The 16,197-nt window shown below is 43.0% G+C and overlaps 1 protein-coding gene across 2 annotated transcripts; it reads left to right on the forward strand.

Moving 5' to 3' along the window:
* The first annotated feature begins 843 nt into the window (after positions 1-843).
* b9d2 (B9 domain containing 2) lies at positions 844-12,062 on the forward strand. Of its 2 annotated transcripts, none has more exons than XM_048522674.2 (4): positions 844-1,090; positions 2,308-2,399; positions 4,507-4,632; positions 8,895-12,062. In XM_048522674.2, the coding sequence occupies exons 2-4, from the start codon at positions 2,312-2,314 to the stop codon at positions 9,206-9,208; spliced, it is 528 nt and encodes a 175-aa protein (XP_048378631.1). In that variant the 5' UTR covers positions 844-1,090; positions 2,308-2,311; the 3' UTR covers positions 9,209-12,062. The 2 variants fall into 2 exon arrangements, with proteins under 2 accessions (XP_048378631.1, XP_048378632.1); XM_048522675.2 differs by having other exon boundaries at positions 2,312-2,399.
* The last annotated feature ends 4,135 nt before the right edge of the window (positions 12,063-16,197 follow it).

The raw sequence follows: 16,197 nt of genomic DNA on the forward strand, positions 1-16,197 counted from the left end.
GGATGGGGAGTGTTGGGATGAGAGAGGACAGGGGTGATTGAGGGGGAGTGTTGGGGGTGAGAGGATAGGTCAGTGCAGGGGGGATGTTGGGGGGTGATAGGAGGAGAGGGGGCGTTGGAGGGGAAATGTTTGGGGGTGAGAGGAGAGGGGACGGTGGAGGGGGAGTGTTGGGGGTGAGAGGATAGGTCGGTGGAGGGGGAGTGTTGGGGGGTGAGAGGGGGCATTGGAGGGGGAATGTTGGGGGTGAGAGGAGGGGTCGGTGGAGGGGGAGTATTGGGGGGTGAGGAGAGGGGGTGGTGGAGGGGGAATGTTGGGGGGTGGCGAGAGGTGTGGGGGCGGTGGAGGGGGAATGTTGGGGGGTGAGAGGAGGTTTGGGGGCGGTGGAGGGGGTACGTTGGGAGGTGTGGGGGCGGTGGAGGGTGAATGTTGGGGGGTGAGAGGAGGTTTGGGGGCGGTGGAGGGGGTACGTTGGGAGGTGTGGGGGCGGTGGAGGGTGAATGTTGGGGGGTGAGAGGAGGTTTGGGGGCGGTGGAGGGGGTACGTTGGGAGGTGTGGGGGCGGTGGAGGGTGAATGTTGGGGGGTGAGAGGAGGTTTGGGGGCGGTGGAGGGGGTACGTTGGGGGGTGAGAGGAGGTTTGGGGGCGGTGGAGGGGGTACGTTGGGGGGTGAGAGGAGGTTTGGGGGCGGTGGAGGGGGTACGTTGGGGGGTGAGAGGAGGTTTGGGGGCGGTGGAGGGGGAATGTTGAAAAGCTCTGGAATGGGGGTGGGTTTTCAGCCGATGCTTGACCTCGCCCCGCCCCATACATATCCAATTGGCTGAATGCCGTTGCGTTCCAGCCAATAGGCGAGCACAATACTTGGTTGCCAAGAGCTGAGGCATCGATGGCGGTAGCGGAGAAATAGTTAGCGAATAAGAAGACTGGGAGAGGAGGAGAGAGCGAAAGAGAGAGATAGATCGAGACTACGGGCAAGAGATAAAGAATTAAGGAAGACGAAGGGAACGGGGACATTTCACGGATGTCACGCGAAACGCAGTGCCCCTCTTCTTGATGCTGATTGGTTGATCCGTCGAGTGGCTACGTTCCGATTGGTGGGTCAGCATGTCAATCATGGTTAGGACCGGGCCTACATCTGGCAGGAGTCTGTTTAAAATAACCAGAATAACTAAATTAACAAGAACAGCTAATATAAAACATCCAGCAAGATCACTGGATTCAAATGTTAACTGTTTCTCTGCCCACCGATTCTTCGAGACCTGCTGAGTTTCTTTTCTTCACTCACTACTCTCCATCAGAAAACGATATGGGCAACAGTTTGGGGTTAATCGCAGAGTAAATCGGCCTTTACTTATTAAACTGAAGCCTCAACACTGTGTCAATCAAACATTCCCAGGTCAGGGACAGCATTGAAACAATGGATTGTATTGATTACAAAAGTAGAATTTGCTTGTCAAGCTCAGCAGATCTGGCTGCATCTGTGGAGAGAAGCCAGAGTTAACGTTTCGAGTTGAGTGGCCCATCCTAAGAACTGATTGCATTGATTATTTCATGTAGTTCTTGGGGCTGTAAGGATCAAAGGGTATGAGGAGAAAGCAGGAACACGGGACTGAGATGGATCATCGGCCAGGATCATATTGAATGATGGAGCAAGTTTGAAAGGCCATATGGCCTACTCCTCTCTTGTTATGTTTTTGTTGACCTTATTTGTGCTGAAGCACTTGTAAACAAAAATCAGTTTGCTGTATGGCATTGCCTCTACTCCCGGCATTTCAAGGAATCAAAAGAAACATAAGGAAAATTTTTTTTTCATGCTGAGTGTCGGGAATGCACTACGGTTTCGTGGAGGCAAACTCACTTAAGGCTTTGGAATTGGATAATTATTTGAAAAGCTTTGTATGCCTATGTGAGAATGGGACATGCTAAGTTGCTGTTGGAAAGAGATGGCACTGACACAAATGACCTCCTATGTCAACCATATTCAAAATACTTTATAAAGCATATTTGTAGTTTGAGGAACTGAGAGTTCCTGAGCTTTGCCTGCTCTGAAAACCTTGGAGTAGGAATGAAAGAATTGAAAGGAATGAAGGAATTTGAGTTAACCCTCAACAATACCTTTTAGAGTTTGCAATTTTAAAAATCATTTTTGACAATTTTTATCTGTGGGTATGTTTCCCTGGTTCGTTGGGTGCTTGACCTGAAATCTGTTTAGCCAGAAGAATGGAAGTAATGTTTGATACCAGGGAGTGTGATTGCTCTCTGTTTGGCTGAGGGTGCAGTTTGTACATAGCCTAATATTCTTTTTTTGCAGGAAGATGGCTGAGCTGCATATTATCGGACAGATTGTTGGAGCAAGTGGTTTCCCGCATAACAGCCTGTTCTGTAAATGGGGGCTGCAGACAGGTGAGACTCTTGCTGATGTGTGTGTTGGGAGAGGAATGGAGGATGTTGAGAAACATGAGTATCATGTGCCACATTTAATTTCTTCTACGTTTATCTGCCAAGGCCAGAATTAGTTTCCCATCCCCAATTGCCCTTGACTGAGGGGCTTGCTCGGACCATTTTGCAAGGCTGTTAAGAGTTAAATATGTTGTTGTCGGTCTGGAAACACATGTAGGCCAGATGGGTAAGGATAACAGATTTTCTTCCCCAAAAAATGATAGTTTCATAATCACCATCATGGGTTATTTAGATTTACTGTCCAAATTTATTAATGGAATTTAAATTCCACCAGCTGCTGTGATGGGATCGAAACCACGTCCCCAAAGTGTGTATGGGGATACTTTGGATCGCAAGTTACAACATTACTGTTGTTAGCACCTCCCTGCTAAACTGCATTTCCTGGTAGTACAGCAGGGGTGCTGGCATCTGCTCTGCTTGATTCCTGTTAGAGACGTGGACTTAAAATGGTTTATAGTTCAGACCAAGTAAGGATTCTGTTCAATAAGGGACATTATAGAGAATCACTGGGCTTGTATGACCATGCATAATAGTAGTCATGGTCACTGTTTTTGACACTAGCTTTATATTTCCAGATTTATTAGCTCTAGTCTGTTTAAATTTTCCACAAGCAGATTTTTTTTTTAAATTTCCAATCAACACATCTCAGAAACATATTTTATCTTCATTAAATTGTCTTTCATAGCCTTGTGATGTCCATGTGTAAATTAGAAAAATGTCTTTGAGAAAATAATGTTCTGTATTAGGTTATAGGAGTACTTTTGAGAGATGTGGTAAGCTTGAGATTGTTGACTTGCTCACCAAGCCAACTTGAGCTGACTTCTTTTTGTTCAGACGTTTTGTCACCATGCTAGGTGACATCATCAGTGGAGTCACCGATGAAGCGATGTTATTCTACTCCACTTGGAATTTAAACTGTCTGGTCCGTTGCTCATCGTGACAAAAAGTATGAACAAAAACAAGTCAGCTCAGTGAGCAAGTCAACAACCTCATCCACAACCCAAGCTACAGATATTTGCCAAAACTTTAAATATGGTGAGAGATAGTAAGAACTGCCATTGCTGGAGTCTGAGATAACACAGTGTGGAGCTGGAGGAACCCAGCAGGCCAGGCAGCATCAGGGGAGCAGGAGAACTGACGTTTTGGATTGGAATCCTTCTTCAGATTTGAAGAAGGATCCCAACCCAAAATGTCAGCTGTCCTGCTGTTCTGATGCTGCCTGGCCTGCTGTGTTCCTCCAGCTCCACACTGTGTTATCTTTAAATATGGTAAGCTTGCTTGAGTGGAACCATCTCAGTTTTTCCTTGTCATGTCAGGTGCTTGCTAAACTAATTCATCATGATCAACTGGAAAGATTAGTCTACAATTCTGTTACTGTTGTATCATTTGGCCACCATGATAATTGAAGTTTTTTTTTAAATTGTTCAGCAGGAAGAAATGTGGAAGTGTGGTAATGTCACTGGGCCAGGATGCCATAGACACAGGTTACTGCTTTGGGGACTCTGGCTCAAGTCCCATCATGGTAGTCTGTGAAATTTGAATCATTTAGTGAAACTGAAATATAAAAATCTTCAAAATAATGCTGATTACTGTAATTGTAGCCATGAAAATGATCTATCATTGATTGTTGTAAAAACTCAATTAATTCAGACCAATTCTAAAGAAGAGTCATTCCAGACTCAAAACATTTTCTCCGTTTCTGTCTCCACAGATGCGGCAAGACCTGTTGAGTTCCTCCAGTGCTCTGTGTTTGGTTCAATAATGTCCCTTAGGGAAGGAAATTTCCGTCGTAGGCTGGCCTACACATGACTCCAGACCCACAGCAATGTGGTTAACTGTGAACTGCCCTCTTAAATGGCTTGGCAACCCACTCAGTTCAAGGGCAGTTAGGAATGAGCAATAAATGTAGCCTTGCCAGTGGTACCCACATCCCACATGAACAAAAAATGTTATATAAATCCTTCGCTTTCATGAACCAATACCTTTCTCTTTTGTAACAGTAGATTACTGGATTTATTGTCTGTTTTCTTTCCCTGTCCCATGTTTACAGGCTGTGCTTGGAAGCTACTTTCTGGCTTAAAAGAAGGACAAACACAAGTGGACAACCCAGTAATCCAGGAGATGGCCTACTGGTCACATCCTGTTGATGTACATTATGCAACCAAAGGCCTTCAAGGTAATCACAATGCACTCTAGTCTTCTTAAGTTGTACATTTAGTCCTCTGGGTTACTAGTCCAGTGACACGACCTCCTCCAAAGATAAAGCAAGTGAGGTTACAGAGATCAAGAAGGGCAAGGCCATGTAGGAATTTGACAACAAATTTGAAAATTTTAAACTCACTACATTGCTCGACCAGGAGTCAAAGTAGGTGAATGAGCACCGGGGTGAAGCCATAAACTCATCTTGAGGTAAAATGGGACACCAAATGCCAAACAGTCTGAGATAACAAGGTGTGGAGCTGGATGAACACAGCAGGCCAAGCAGCATCAGAGGAGCAGGAAGGCCCTTTTTCTGAAGAAGGGTCTAGGCCGGAAAAGTCAGCCTTCCTGCTCCTCTGATGCTGCTTGGCCTGCTGTATTCATCCAGCTCCACACCTTGTTATCTCAGATTCTCCTGCATCTGCAGTTCCAACTATCGCTCACGAAACAGTCTGGTTTAGTTTCTGTTGTGAGTAACTTCAAGTTGGAGTTTGAAGCAGGCTTCAATGTTTCTAAAGTTCAACTGGTGGAGGTTTCTGCTCCTGTTACAGAACGTCCGAAAAAGAGCGTGAGGACCGAACAATACAGGAATTGAGAAACATGCCCTTGATTAGAGCTAGGTGTTATCAGTGCATTAAGTAGATAAGAAATAAGAGCCTAGCAAGCTGCTCAGTCCGAGGGCAGTCAAAAATGGTACTGACCTTGCCAGTGATGCTCACATCCCCAAAATACCAAAAAAAGAAAATCCCTGGTTCGTTAATAATGGACTGGGGAAGTAACTTAGGATTCTTTACCTGGCATTACCCTCCTTGAATCCTGTATGCTGACCTTATTCTGTATCTGCTGTCTATTTTATAGACATCCTAAGTTATTGTAGTCTAGACTACCTGTGCTTGTGTTCCTGGAATGGGATTTGAGCCTACAATCTGCCAACTTCAATGTATATGTTATCACTGTGTCAAGGATAAGTGGTACTGTGTGTCAGGACAGGGACTGCCTTCTTGCAGCCAGTGTATAGTTTGACCCTTCACTCTGTGTGAAATCAGTGGTTGAAGAGTTGGTTAAATTGTGTCTGGCTGTCAATGGCTTTGTGGGTGTGTTCTTCTCTCTCTCACATGCGCACACACACACACTTCTATGTGTCCCCCTGTCTGTTTCTGTGTAGTCTGATCCAAAACACTTGAGGTAAAAAGAGCCAGAATTTCTGCATTGAGAATTGAATCAATTAATAACACAAACAGGAGCAGGAATAGGCAAGATTTCTTACTTTATTTCATAAGTTCATGTTGAACTGCCACATTAGTTCCACTTTCTTGTTTTGGCCTAATACTCTTTGATTCCCTCAGTGTCAAAAGATGCATCTAACTCAACCTTAATAATGTTCATTGACTGAACATTTGTGTTTTTTTTAATGAAAACTGACAACTTTTAGCTACAAAGCAGCAGTGATTTTATCATGTTGCTTCAAGATTTGTGTCCTAACCTTTGCAGGTTCTGTGTTGCCAGCAGGAAAAGGAGCCAGGACTGTAAGCTCAATTAAACTTGTCACCTTCTATAACTAAATTGAGGTTAATGGGCTTTTGTGCTTTGTTCAGATTGCCTGCGAGTAAGTTTGCAATTATCGGCACTTTTTTTTGGTTACAAATTCCAAAAGCACAAAAAGAATATTAATTAAAGGAAACATAAAACAAGAAAGGCTTTCACTGAGTCTGGAGCTTTGTAGTTTAGGTCTTTGTCTGTTCTTGTAACTGTATCAAGCTGATACAATTACTTGGGTAAAAAAGGAGTGCCTGTGGTTTGAAAAGGAAAACGGCAGAGAAATTAATCAAAATTGATGGGTATCTTGTGGAATCTTGCTGTAGAAAAGGAGGCCATGCAACTCACTCGTTAATACTGGTTAGCTGGTCCCAATCCACCTGCCCTTACCTCACAGCGCAGCAAATATCTTCTTTTGGAGCTGACCTCTGATGCCCATATGAATACTGTTGAACTTGCCTCCACTACCCTTTCAGGCTGAGTTCTAGATTACAACAACTCATTTTTTTTTAAACAATAGAAAGAGGCTCTTTTGTCCTAACTTCTGTGCCAATGATTTAAAATCAGTGTTCCTTGGTTATTGACCCATATTTTTAAAATACATGGGATATGGGCATCACTGGCAAGGCCACTTTTTTTTTGAAAAGGAAGACAAGAATTATGGAAGGAATTCCTGCACTTTGTTTTAAAGCAAGCTACAAGCACTTACTGTATGTGCTATTTACACTGTTGTTCATTCAACCAGTGGGGCAAGTTAGTTTGCAGAGCAACTGACACCAGTGTTTGTGCATAGGGTGAATTCATCTGGCAACAAGTGTCTGATTGGTTTATGCAGCGTTGACTAATTGTTGATGACAAAGACCTTCTGCCTGCCAAAAATTATGTGATTGGCTCCCAGGTAGCTGAATAGCTTGTGTGTGTGAATGAGATAGCCAGAAGTTTCAGACCTCTGGAAGGTATAGAAATGTGCTTGCCACTGCAGTTTATAAAAAACCTAAGCCTGAAGAAAGCCAGTTTATTTTGCCGCACAAATTGCTTTAAGCTGATGCTTTTATTAAAACTTGTGAACCAGTTGCTCTGTGCCTAAAAGTACCTAGAGAAGAAGTCAAGAAGCAGCAAGTCCTGACAGGTCAAAAAAGTAATCTTAGCAAATCAGGAACTATTGAGCTGCTTTCCCAGTTTTTCCCTCCACCAATAACACCATTTTTTTTTTCTGTCTACGTGGGATGAGGTTTGTAAACGTTTTAGAGTTTTGACTAAAGTTATTTGTCAAACTATTTACCTATAACTGGAATCTCTTCTATTATATTTATTAATTCTGGGGAAAATGGGGCTTGATTTCTAGTGGGTGCTGCCCCACTGAAGCTGACAGAACAGCAGATTTCCTTGCCATAAAGACATGAATAAACCAGATGGACTTTTACAACAATTAATGATTGTTATCACTGAGATTAGTGTTTAGTATTTTGAAATTCCAGATTTATTAATTAAATTGAAACTTCACCAACCGTGAGTGTTTTGTTTTTGAAAGTACTAGTGATCATGATTGAGATAAGCTTTTCATATTATAGAATGTTAAAAGAATTCAAATTAAACCAGTGAGGTGGTGGGATTTGAACCCCTGACCCATAAGCATTTGCCTGGGCTTCTGGATTATTCATCCAGTGCCATTACCACCACGCCATTGTCTCATCTGTTCTGTTCAAGTTGATATTCTGATGATGAAGTGCAAGAGTCTGATACTGCAATATCCCTTTTAGCTGCTGCTTAATCTGCTGAGAGTGTCTGGCACTCCATGTTTCAGCTTCAGCTTTCTATGGTCTGTCATTCGTTAGTGCCTGCTTTCAGTATGATGTCTCTTTTTTTGTTTCAGTTTCCAATGTCATCACTTACTGTTTACTTTTGAGAATCTGGTTCTGCTGATGCAGCTTTATTTGGAAAGTAGCTGAACCACCCAGGCCAGAGAATTCATCTCTCTCAAGGTCTGATCTTGTGTGTCTGGGTAGCCCATCTTGTCTGTTGGACTGGACTGGCTGAAACTGACTTCAGTGCACATTAGTTGTGCCTGGGCCTTTGCTACTGATCGCCATCCTCCACATTCCCTGCTGAAATGTTGAGTAGATTGAACCTGTGTTCTCTGGCATTTAGACGAATGAGATATTATCTCATTGAAACATCTAAAACTCCAGGAGCACATGCCAAAAGGCTATTTTTCCCCTATTGCAATGAGTTTAGAACTAGAGGTGTCATGGCCTCAGAGTGAGGGTTAGACATTTTGGACTGAGATTAGGAGATATGGATTGGAGGGTTGAACACCTTTTGGAATTCTCTTCAGCTGAGGATTGTAGCAACTTGGTTCTTCAGTGTATTTGAAACAGAAATGATAGAATTCTGGGCACTAGGAGATCTGAGAGATTTAGGGTTTGGGTGGGAAAGTAGAATATTAACCCTTATTGAAATGTGCAGCTTTGAGGTCCAATGGCTTCCTGCTCCTATTTCGTATGTGTGTGAGTTATCTGATACTTCCAATTTGTGGTTGAATAGCTTCCTGACTGGGTACAAAGACTGTCCAGTATCTTTGTATTGTATTTTCATAAATTGGAGAAGGAAGAAATCATGTCTTCACAACAGTAACAGCAATAATAATGATTCTTGCCTCCAATCAGCAAATCAAATTCATTCTGTCCCTATCTTTTGCTTCAGGCTGGCCCAAACTGTACTTGCAGGTCTGGCACCAGGATTCTTTTGGCAGGAATGACCTGTGTGGCTATGGTTTCTGCCACATCCCCAGCAGCCCAGGTACTCATGATATCCAGTGCGTCACCTGGCGGCCCCTGGGCACCTGGCAGGAACAGCTCTCCCAGATGTTTGTGGGTGGCGGGCCCCAGCTGAAACACAGTGACCTCATTTACACCGGGGCTGACCGCTATCGACTCCAAACCATGGCCATGGGCAAGGTCCACCTCCAGCTCAGCATCATTCTTCGTAACTTTGACCAGTATGGTGTGGAATACTGAATGGATTGTCAAGGGAGAGACGCCGTCATGGTTGGTGGATATTGATCAGTTCTCCTCAGTCTTCTTCCTGACTTCCTCCACTTCTTTCCTCGTGCCTTGCAGAAGTTTCTGTCACCTTGGATTGCACACCAAATTCCCGTTGCACATTTTTGTCAGGCTCCAGCTTGGTGTTTGCTCCCCGCACTATATGGCAGCTCCATTTATAACAGTGCTGGACTGGCCTGTGATGATTCTTGGTAATCGCCTGTATATCTTTCCAATGTGGGCTTGATATTGGTTATTATTTGGACCTGATGACTTACATAGTAACCTTGTGTTGGTGTTTCTCCCATTTGGGTGCAGCACATCAAGTTTATATATTTAAAGGATGTCATTTCTAAAATCTGTACAGTATAGGTGAAGTCTAAATCCTGTGATTGTATGAAAACAGATGACAATTTGTCAGCTATGTGGACTGGAATGTCAAGCTCAATGAGGAACCTGCATTTGACTGCTGATACTGGGAGGGATCATAGCTTGTGTGGTATGGTTACCCCTGGGTTAAAGGATTTGATGTGGGGATGGTGGAGAGGTGGGGCGAGGGGGGGCGCGGAGGTGTGCAGTGTAGCTAACAGTTCTTTTTTGGGGTTACTGGGAATTATCTCTGTGGCTGCGGAATGTCCACCAAAGAAGTGGAATGGTTAAAAGGTTCTGGGTTTGAAACCTTCTATGGTCAAATTATTTAGGGTTTTGTTGTTCTGATGTCATTGAGAAACTGTCCCCAGTGAGAGTCAGAGTCATCCTTTTCAAGAACTGTTTCCTGTGAGACTCAGCCCCTTCAGGAACTGACTCTTTCTCTGTCTTTTCTCTCTCTCTCCCTGTCTTTCCCTGGGAGATAGCAAGAAGCAGCAGATGTTGGAGTCAGGGTCAATACAGTGCGAAGCTGGAGGAACATAGGAGGTCAGGCAGCATCAGAAGAGCAAGAAAGTTGATGTTTCAGGTTTATAACCCTTCATCGGGACTCAGAACTGCAGTGGGGAGTAAAAATGGGAACCAATATAAAATGATTGTTAAGAACAGGCAATAATCAAACACCCAAATAGATTGCCATCTGAGCAGAAATGTATTATTCTGTATCGACTGCAAAAATAATATGTTGAAAGAGTGATGTGCATTATATATAACTCAAAGTCAATAAATCAATTTGTTCATTTATAAAACTTACTGAAAAATTAATTTCATAAATCTACTGTCTATTCTATTTGAGCATGGCTCAGACTGATGATTTGGAAGTCTCACTCTGCTGGTACTACAATTATCCATGATAAGAGGTTTGACATAGTTTCTGCTTAGTGCTAGGTCTGGACAACATGAGAAAAATTCCTCTTTACATTTGCTATGTCAATCTCCTTTAGCATTTGGTATATCTCAGTGAGATTTCTCATTCTTCTAAACTCCAAAGAATATAAACTAAAACTGCTCAATCTCACTTCAGAAGGGTCATTAGGAACAGGGAGTAAATGCTAGTCAGTCTGCCATGCCCACAATCCACAAATAAATTTTAAAAAATGACAAATTCCTAATTTTTAGAATCAGTCTGGTGAACCATCTTTTAACTCAGGAGACCAAAACTGTATGCAGTACTGCAGGTGCATTTTAGTTTGTAGGAATTTGAATGTTCATCAGACTTGTGCTGTACCTATTCTGGAAGAACTTGACTCTGTGTGAAGGTGACTCAGCGGTCCATTTTACATCTCTCCTTTTTTAAAATTCTATTGGATTTGTTTAGCTATCACCTGTTATGTGCGTTCACCAATCCAGTTCGTGAGAGCCAAAATCTGGACTGATATTCCAGTGCTGTACCGAGGCAGTGCTACACTGCCCGAGGTGCCATATTTTGAATGAGACATCAAACCATGGCTCCTACTGCCCTCTCATGCATGTGAAAGATCCTATCATGCTATTTCAAAGAGGAGATGGGGGTTACCTCCAATGTCCTGGCAAATGGTTATTCCTCAGTCAACATTTCAAAACCCAAAATATCTCCTCATTTATCATACTGCTGTTTGAGGGAGCTTGTTCTGTGAAAATTGGCTGTGGTATTGCCTACATTACAATGGTGACTATACTTCCAGAAGTACTTTATTAGCTGTAATGTTCTTTGGGACGAAAAGCGCAATAGAAATGCAAGTACTGCTGGGGTTCTTGGAGAACAGTCATTGTGTCCCACCGTCTGGGCTCAGAGTCCCGGGTTCAAGTTTCTCCGGTGCCAGAGGTATTTACTAACATCTCTGAGTAGGCTAATTAGTAAAATATCTAGAAGTTGGTGGCTGAGTGGTTAGCAATGCTACCTCACAGCGCCAGGGACCCGGGTTTAATTCCACCCTCAGGCGACTGTCTGTTTGGAGTTTGCACATTCTCCTTGTGTTTGCGTGGGTTTCCTCCCACTGTCCAAAAAATGAGCAGTTTAGGTGGAATGGCTATGCTAAATTGCCCATAGCTTTCAAGGATGTGTAGATTAGGGGTCTGGGTCTGGGTGGGATGCTGTGAAGGTTGGTGTGGATTGTTGGGCCAAAGGGCCTGTTTCCACACTGTAGGGATTCTATGATTCTATAAATGCAAGTCCTTTGTTTACCCCATGTGATTTTGATTGCAGCCAGTCCAATGGCCCAGAAGGGGGCAGTCACACACCAGGAACCAGTGTATGTTGTGACTGACTGGATTCAAGCCCCTTTCAATAACATGCTGTTCCTAAATACAGCATGTAGAATATAACCTGCACTTACTTTGTCTGTGTTTGCATTCTGTGCTGATTATGATGTACCACTTATACAATCTACAAGAGAAGGAAATCAATAAAGTTTTTTTTTGAAAATTTAGTTGTTGGAATGTTGTCTTTCTGCTGTCTGCAGTATTTTTAACAGTTTTTTCCTATTTGTGGCCCACTTTGACCTATTACAGTTCTTGTCCTGTATCCTGTAGTGCTTTTTGTTTTGGCCAGCCCATAAAGAGAGTCTTGCCTGATGTTTGAATCATGTGGAAAGATCTCTCTATGTATCATTGAGGTGCATTTTGTCTCCGATTCTGATTAATCCAGTGTCTATTTCAAATTCCAATGGGGCTCGACACGGTATGCACTGAAAGGTTGTTCCCTTCAGGACTGAGGCGAGGAGAAATTCCTTCATTCAGAGGGTTGTAAATTTTTGGGCTCTCAGGGAAGCAAGGGATAAGGGGAGAGGCTGGAAAGATAGACCTAAGGCTGAGGATAAGCCATTACCTATTGAATCGTGAATTTTAGTGTCTCAAAGGATCCCTTTTGATCATCCTTTGACAACACCTTCCAAGCCTGCACTTCTGCCATCCAAAAGGCAGCCAGCGGGAATACAACCACCCCCATCTCCCTTCCAAGCCACAAACCATAATAACTTGGAAATATAATTGCTGTTTTTCACTGTCTCTGGATCAAAATACTGGAACTCCCTAACAGCATTTAGGTGTCAATAAACTACATGAACTGGAAAGCGATTCATTGCCAACCTCTCTTTTGGCAATGAATCGCTTTCCAGTTCATGTAGTTTATGCAATTTGGATGGGCAATGAATGCTGACCCAGCTAGTAAGACCAACATCCCACGTGCGAATAATAAAAGAAAACAGGCAGGCAGGAATGTGAAATTGAAGACCAGATCAACCTGATCATATTGAATAGTGAAGCAGTCTTGATAGTCGAATGATCTACTGCTGTTATGTTCCAGTGTTTGGTTCCCAACTTTTCACAGCACAAACTGTAGGTGGTGCATGGGTTGCACACAACAGCTGTGCATCTTGCAGCTCCTCTAAAGTCAGCAGTTGTATTAGCTAAACATGTGGGAATGCAATGATCACGCTGGGGAAAATCTTGAAATGGGATGGAGGTTCGATGTCTGCAGAACTAAGTTTTGCACTGGAGTCTTTATGGTTTGAGCTGCTGGTTTTCTGTTTTCTGTTTGTGGAAAATATTTACAGTGATGCTGGCCATTTCTCTCTGCTTGTGTGTCCTACGCCCACTCTTTCCGACAGGCTGATGCTCCTTCTTGTGTCCTGTGTTGAGCTCAAGTTGCATGGTTTCTTCAAATTCATACATCTCCACTTAAAAAGGTGGACCACTTTCTCCAGGGTTTTTCAAGCCTACATTTCATGGCATTCAACTATCAATACTGCCTTACTTTCTGCATTTGAAAGGCTCCTTAAAACCCACCTTTCTCTCTCAGCTCATGATCACTCATCAAAACATCCCGTCCTTTAGCTTGCTGTCAGTTTAGACCTCTTGTGGTGCAGTGGCGGTGTCCCGAAACCTGAGCCAGAAGTGTCAGGATTGAATCTTACTCCAGGACTTGGTGTCCTCAGAAAATAAGTTCCAGATGGTGCCAACAGGTCAGTGAACAAAATGCAGATTGTCCTGATGTACCATCAGCAGGTGATAAGAGTGGAGAGTTTCCTGGTCAGTCATTCTGTGTTGTAGCTGCTACTTAACAACCACCCCATTTAAAAGAGTCTACCTGCAAATGCCTACTGCAAGCTGCACTCCGTGGCATACCTCTTCCTCATGTGAAGGGACTGCCAGAAGGTATCTGACTGATTATGTTTCTGTGCACTGCTAAGGGGAATTTATCAATATTAAGAGCATGTAAATGCAAGTCGCTGATGGCTGAATCCAGTCTTCTGTCTTTTGTTCATTTGATGCCCTTGCTGCCTTGCATGTTTGGCCTTACTACGTGACTTGATTTTCTTCAGCTATCTATAAAATATTAAAAATATTGTACATTGCACACACACCTTCCTGTATAGTCTAAAACTCCCCGTCACCATCACTACCTCTCAAGTGACACTCCCAGTAAATCTGTTAACACTTCCATTTGTTATATGGTGAGTCACAGGATACAGTATGTTGTTACCTGTGAATAATGCCTGACTTGATCTGTTGGTAATATGGGGGGAGAAGTAGTTTTAAAGGAGTCAGCCTAGGTCGCAGGCTGGGTAAGGTTTGGTAATTTGTAATTCTATGGGCAATGGCCAATGTGTCTCTCTCACTTGCGCTCTTTCTCTCACGCACACAAATGCGACAAGCTAGATACAGTCAATGTCAGATCACTTAGTCCTTTCAAACACACAACCGGTGCTAGGATTCCTGGTGCTGTTGCACACATGAAATCTGAAATTGATGCTGAATGTGCGTTTCTTCAACCTGAACAAAATACTGTCCATAGACAACAATTGCAAGAGTTCCACTTGTCCATTTACTGAATTCCCCACATAGTAGGGGCACTATGACCTACACTGGCATTTTATAGGGTTGGGAGGACTGATATGTGGCAGATTTGTCCATGTCCTTGGGATCAAGGACGTCTTGCTTCCACTCTGGCTCATTTGATTCTGGGATGGCTGATAAAATCCAACATGAGATCTGCAGACTCTGCAACATGTGGTAGTGCTTAGGGGAGTTATTGGGAGGTTTTACGCACTTGCTCCAAAGCCAAGACTTCACCTCTGCCTGTTCCCAATGAAGTTTTTGTGATCATTTCAGTTGAAACTTTTCCTTTTCATTCATTCACAAGCCAGGACCTCCTCAGGGAAGCTTTTTAGCACATCCCTAAACTGTTTCCACCATCTTCCAGGGAGTCTCCTGCCTGGAAAAAATTTCAATTGGATTTGTTGCTTTGGGAGCAATGGTGTCAGACCTAAGAATACTAACAATGCCAGTTTTTACTGACTAGTGCCTTAATACTGAGAACGTTGTATTTGGAGGTCATGTGGAAGTGCCACTGGTGGTCTCTGCCAAGGCTAAATTCTCCAAAACATGTAGGAGCGTGAGTACCACTACTACCCAGTAAACCAAGTCCTTAGATTGCAGTGTGAGATCCTTATTCTTAAATACCCATCTCCTCAATCAGCTGATATCTAAGCTACAATATTTCAGCGACGATTTGTTATTTGTAGGATATGGGTGACTCTGGCTAGGCCTGCATTTATTGTCCATTCCAGATGACAATTAAGTGTCAACCACACTACTGTGGGTCTGGAGTCACGTGTAGGCCAGACCAGGTAAGAACAGCAAATTTCCTTTGTTATGGATGGGATTTTAACAAAATCAATGATTGTTTCATGATTACCATTAGACAATTTATTCCACATTTATTAAAATGCAAATTTCATCATCTACCATTGTGGAAATTGGACCCATGACCCCACAACGTTAGACAGATAGCTGCATTTGATTACTAACCCAATGTCATTACAGCACTATCATTTGTCATTTAATTTTTCCATTTGTCATGAGGAATCTCACAAGATATACAAACAAATGGTCTACATTTCCCAAGATCTCCTTAATAAGGTATTCAGCTGTGGGATCTGGTTGGAAGAGGACCTTAGTTCTCTGGGTATTTAGTAAAAGGCAAATTTTCCCAGATGCTTCAGAGAAGTATTTGATAATGACCTGCAGCCCAGTTTCTGATTGAGTGCATAGAAAAAGTAGTCTGTGTACTGCAGCTCAATGACTTAAGTTGAAATTGTTTTAATTTTTGGACTATAGGTGGTGTAGGTTGATAATTTTCTAGCCGTTTTCTGACCTGTTGTGAATCACTTTGTCTCCCATCAAAAGCCAGAGGAACAGAACAAACCTGGAATTTTAATGCTCATGTACAATATTGGATCCACCGATGAGGTGCCAGAAGCCTAGAAGGTTGCTAATGTGGTGCCATGATTTAAGAAAGGTGGTAAGGAAAAGCCAGGAAACTATAGACTGGTGACTCTGATGTCAGTGGTGGGTATGTTGTTGGAGAGGCTTCTTAGGGTTTACTTGCACTTGGAAAGGCACAGACTGATAGGAACAATCAACATGGATTTGTGCATGGGAAATTGTGCCTCACTGACTTGATTGAGTTTTTTGAAGAGATGACACAGAAGACTGATAAATGCAGACCAGTAAACATTGTCTACGTGGACTTCAGCAAGGCATTCAACAAGGTCCTG

This window comes from Stegostoma tigrinum, chromosome 39 (assembly GCF_030684315.1).
Source record: "Stegostoma tigrinum isolate sSteTig4 chromosome 39, sSteTig4.hap1, whole genome shotgun sequence".
Classification (NCBI taxonomy): Eukaryota; Metazoa; Chordata; class Chondrichthyes; order Orectolobiformes; family Stegostomatidae; genus Stegostoma; species Stegostoma tigrinum.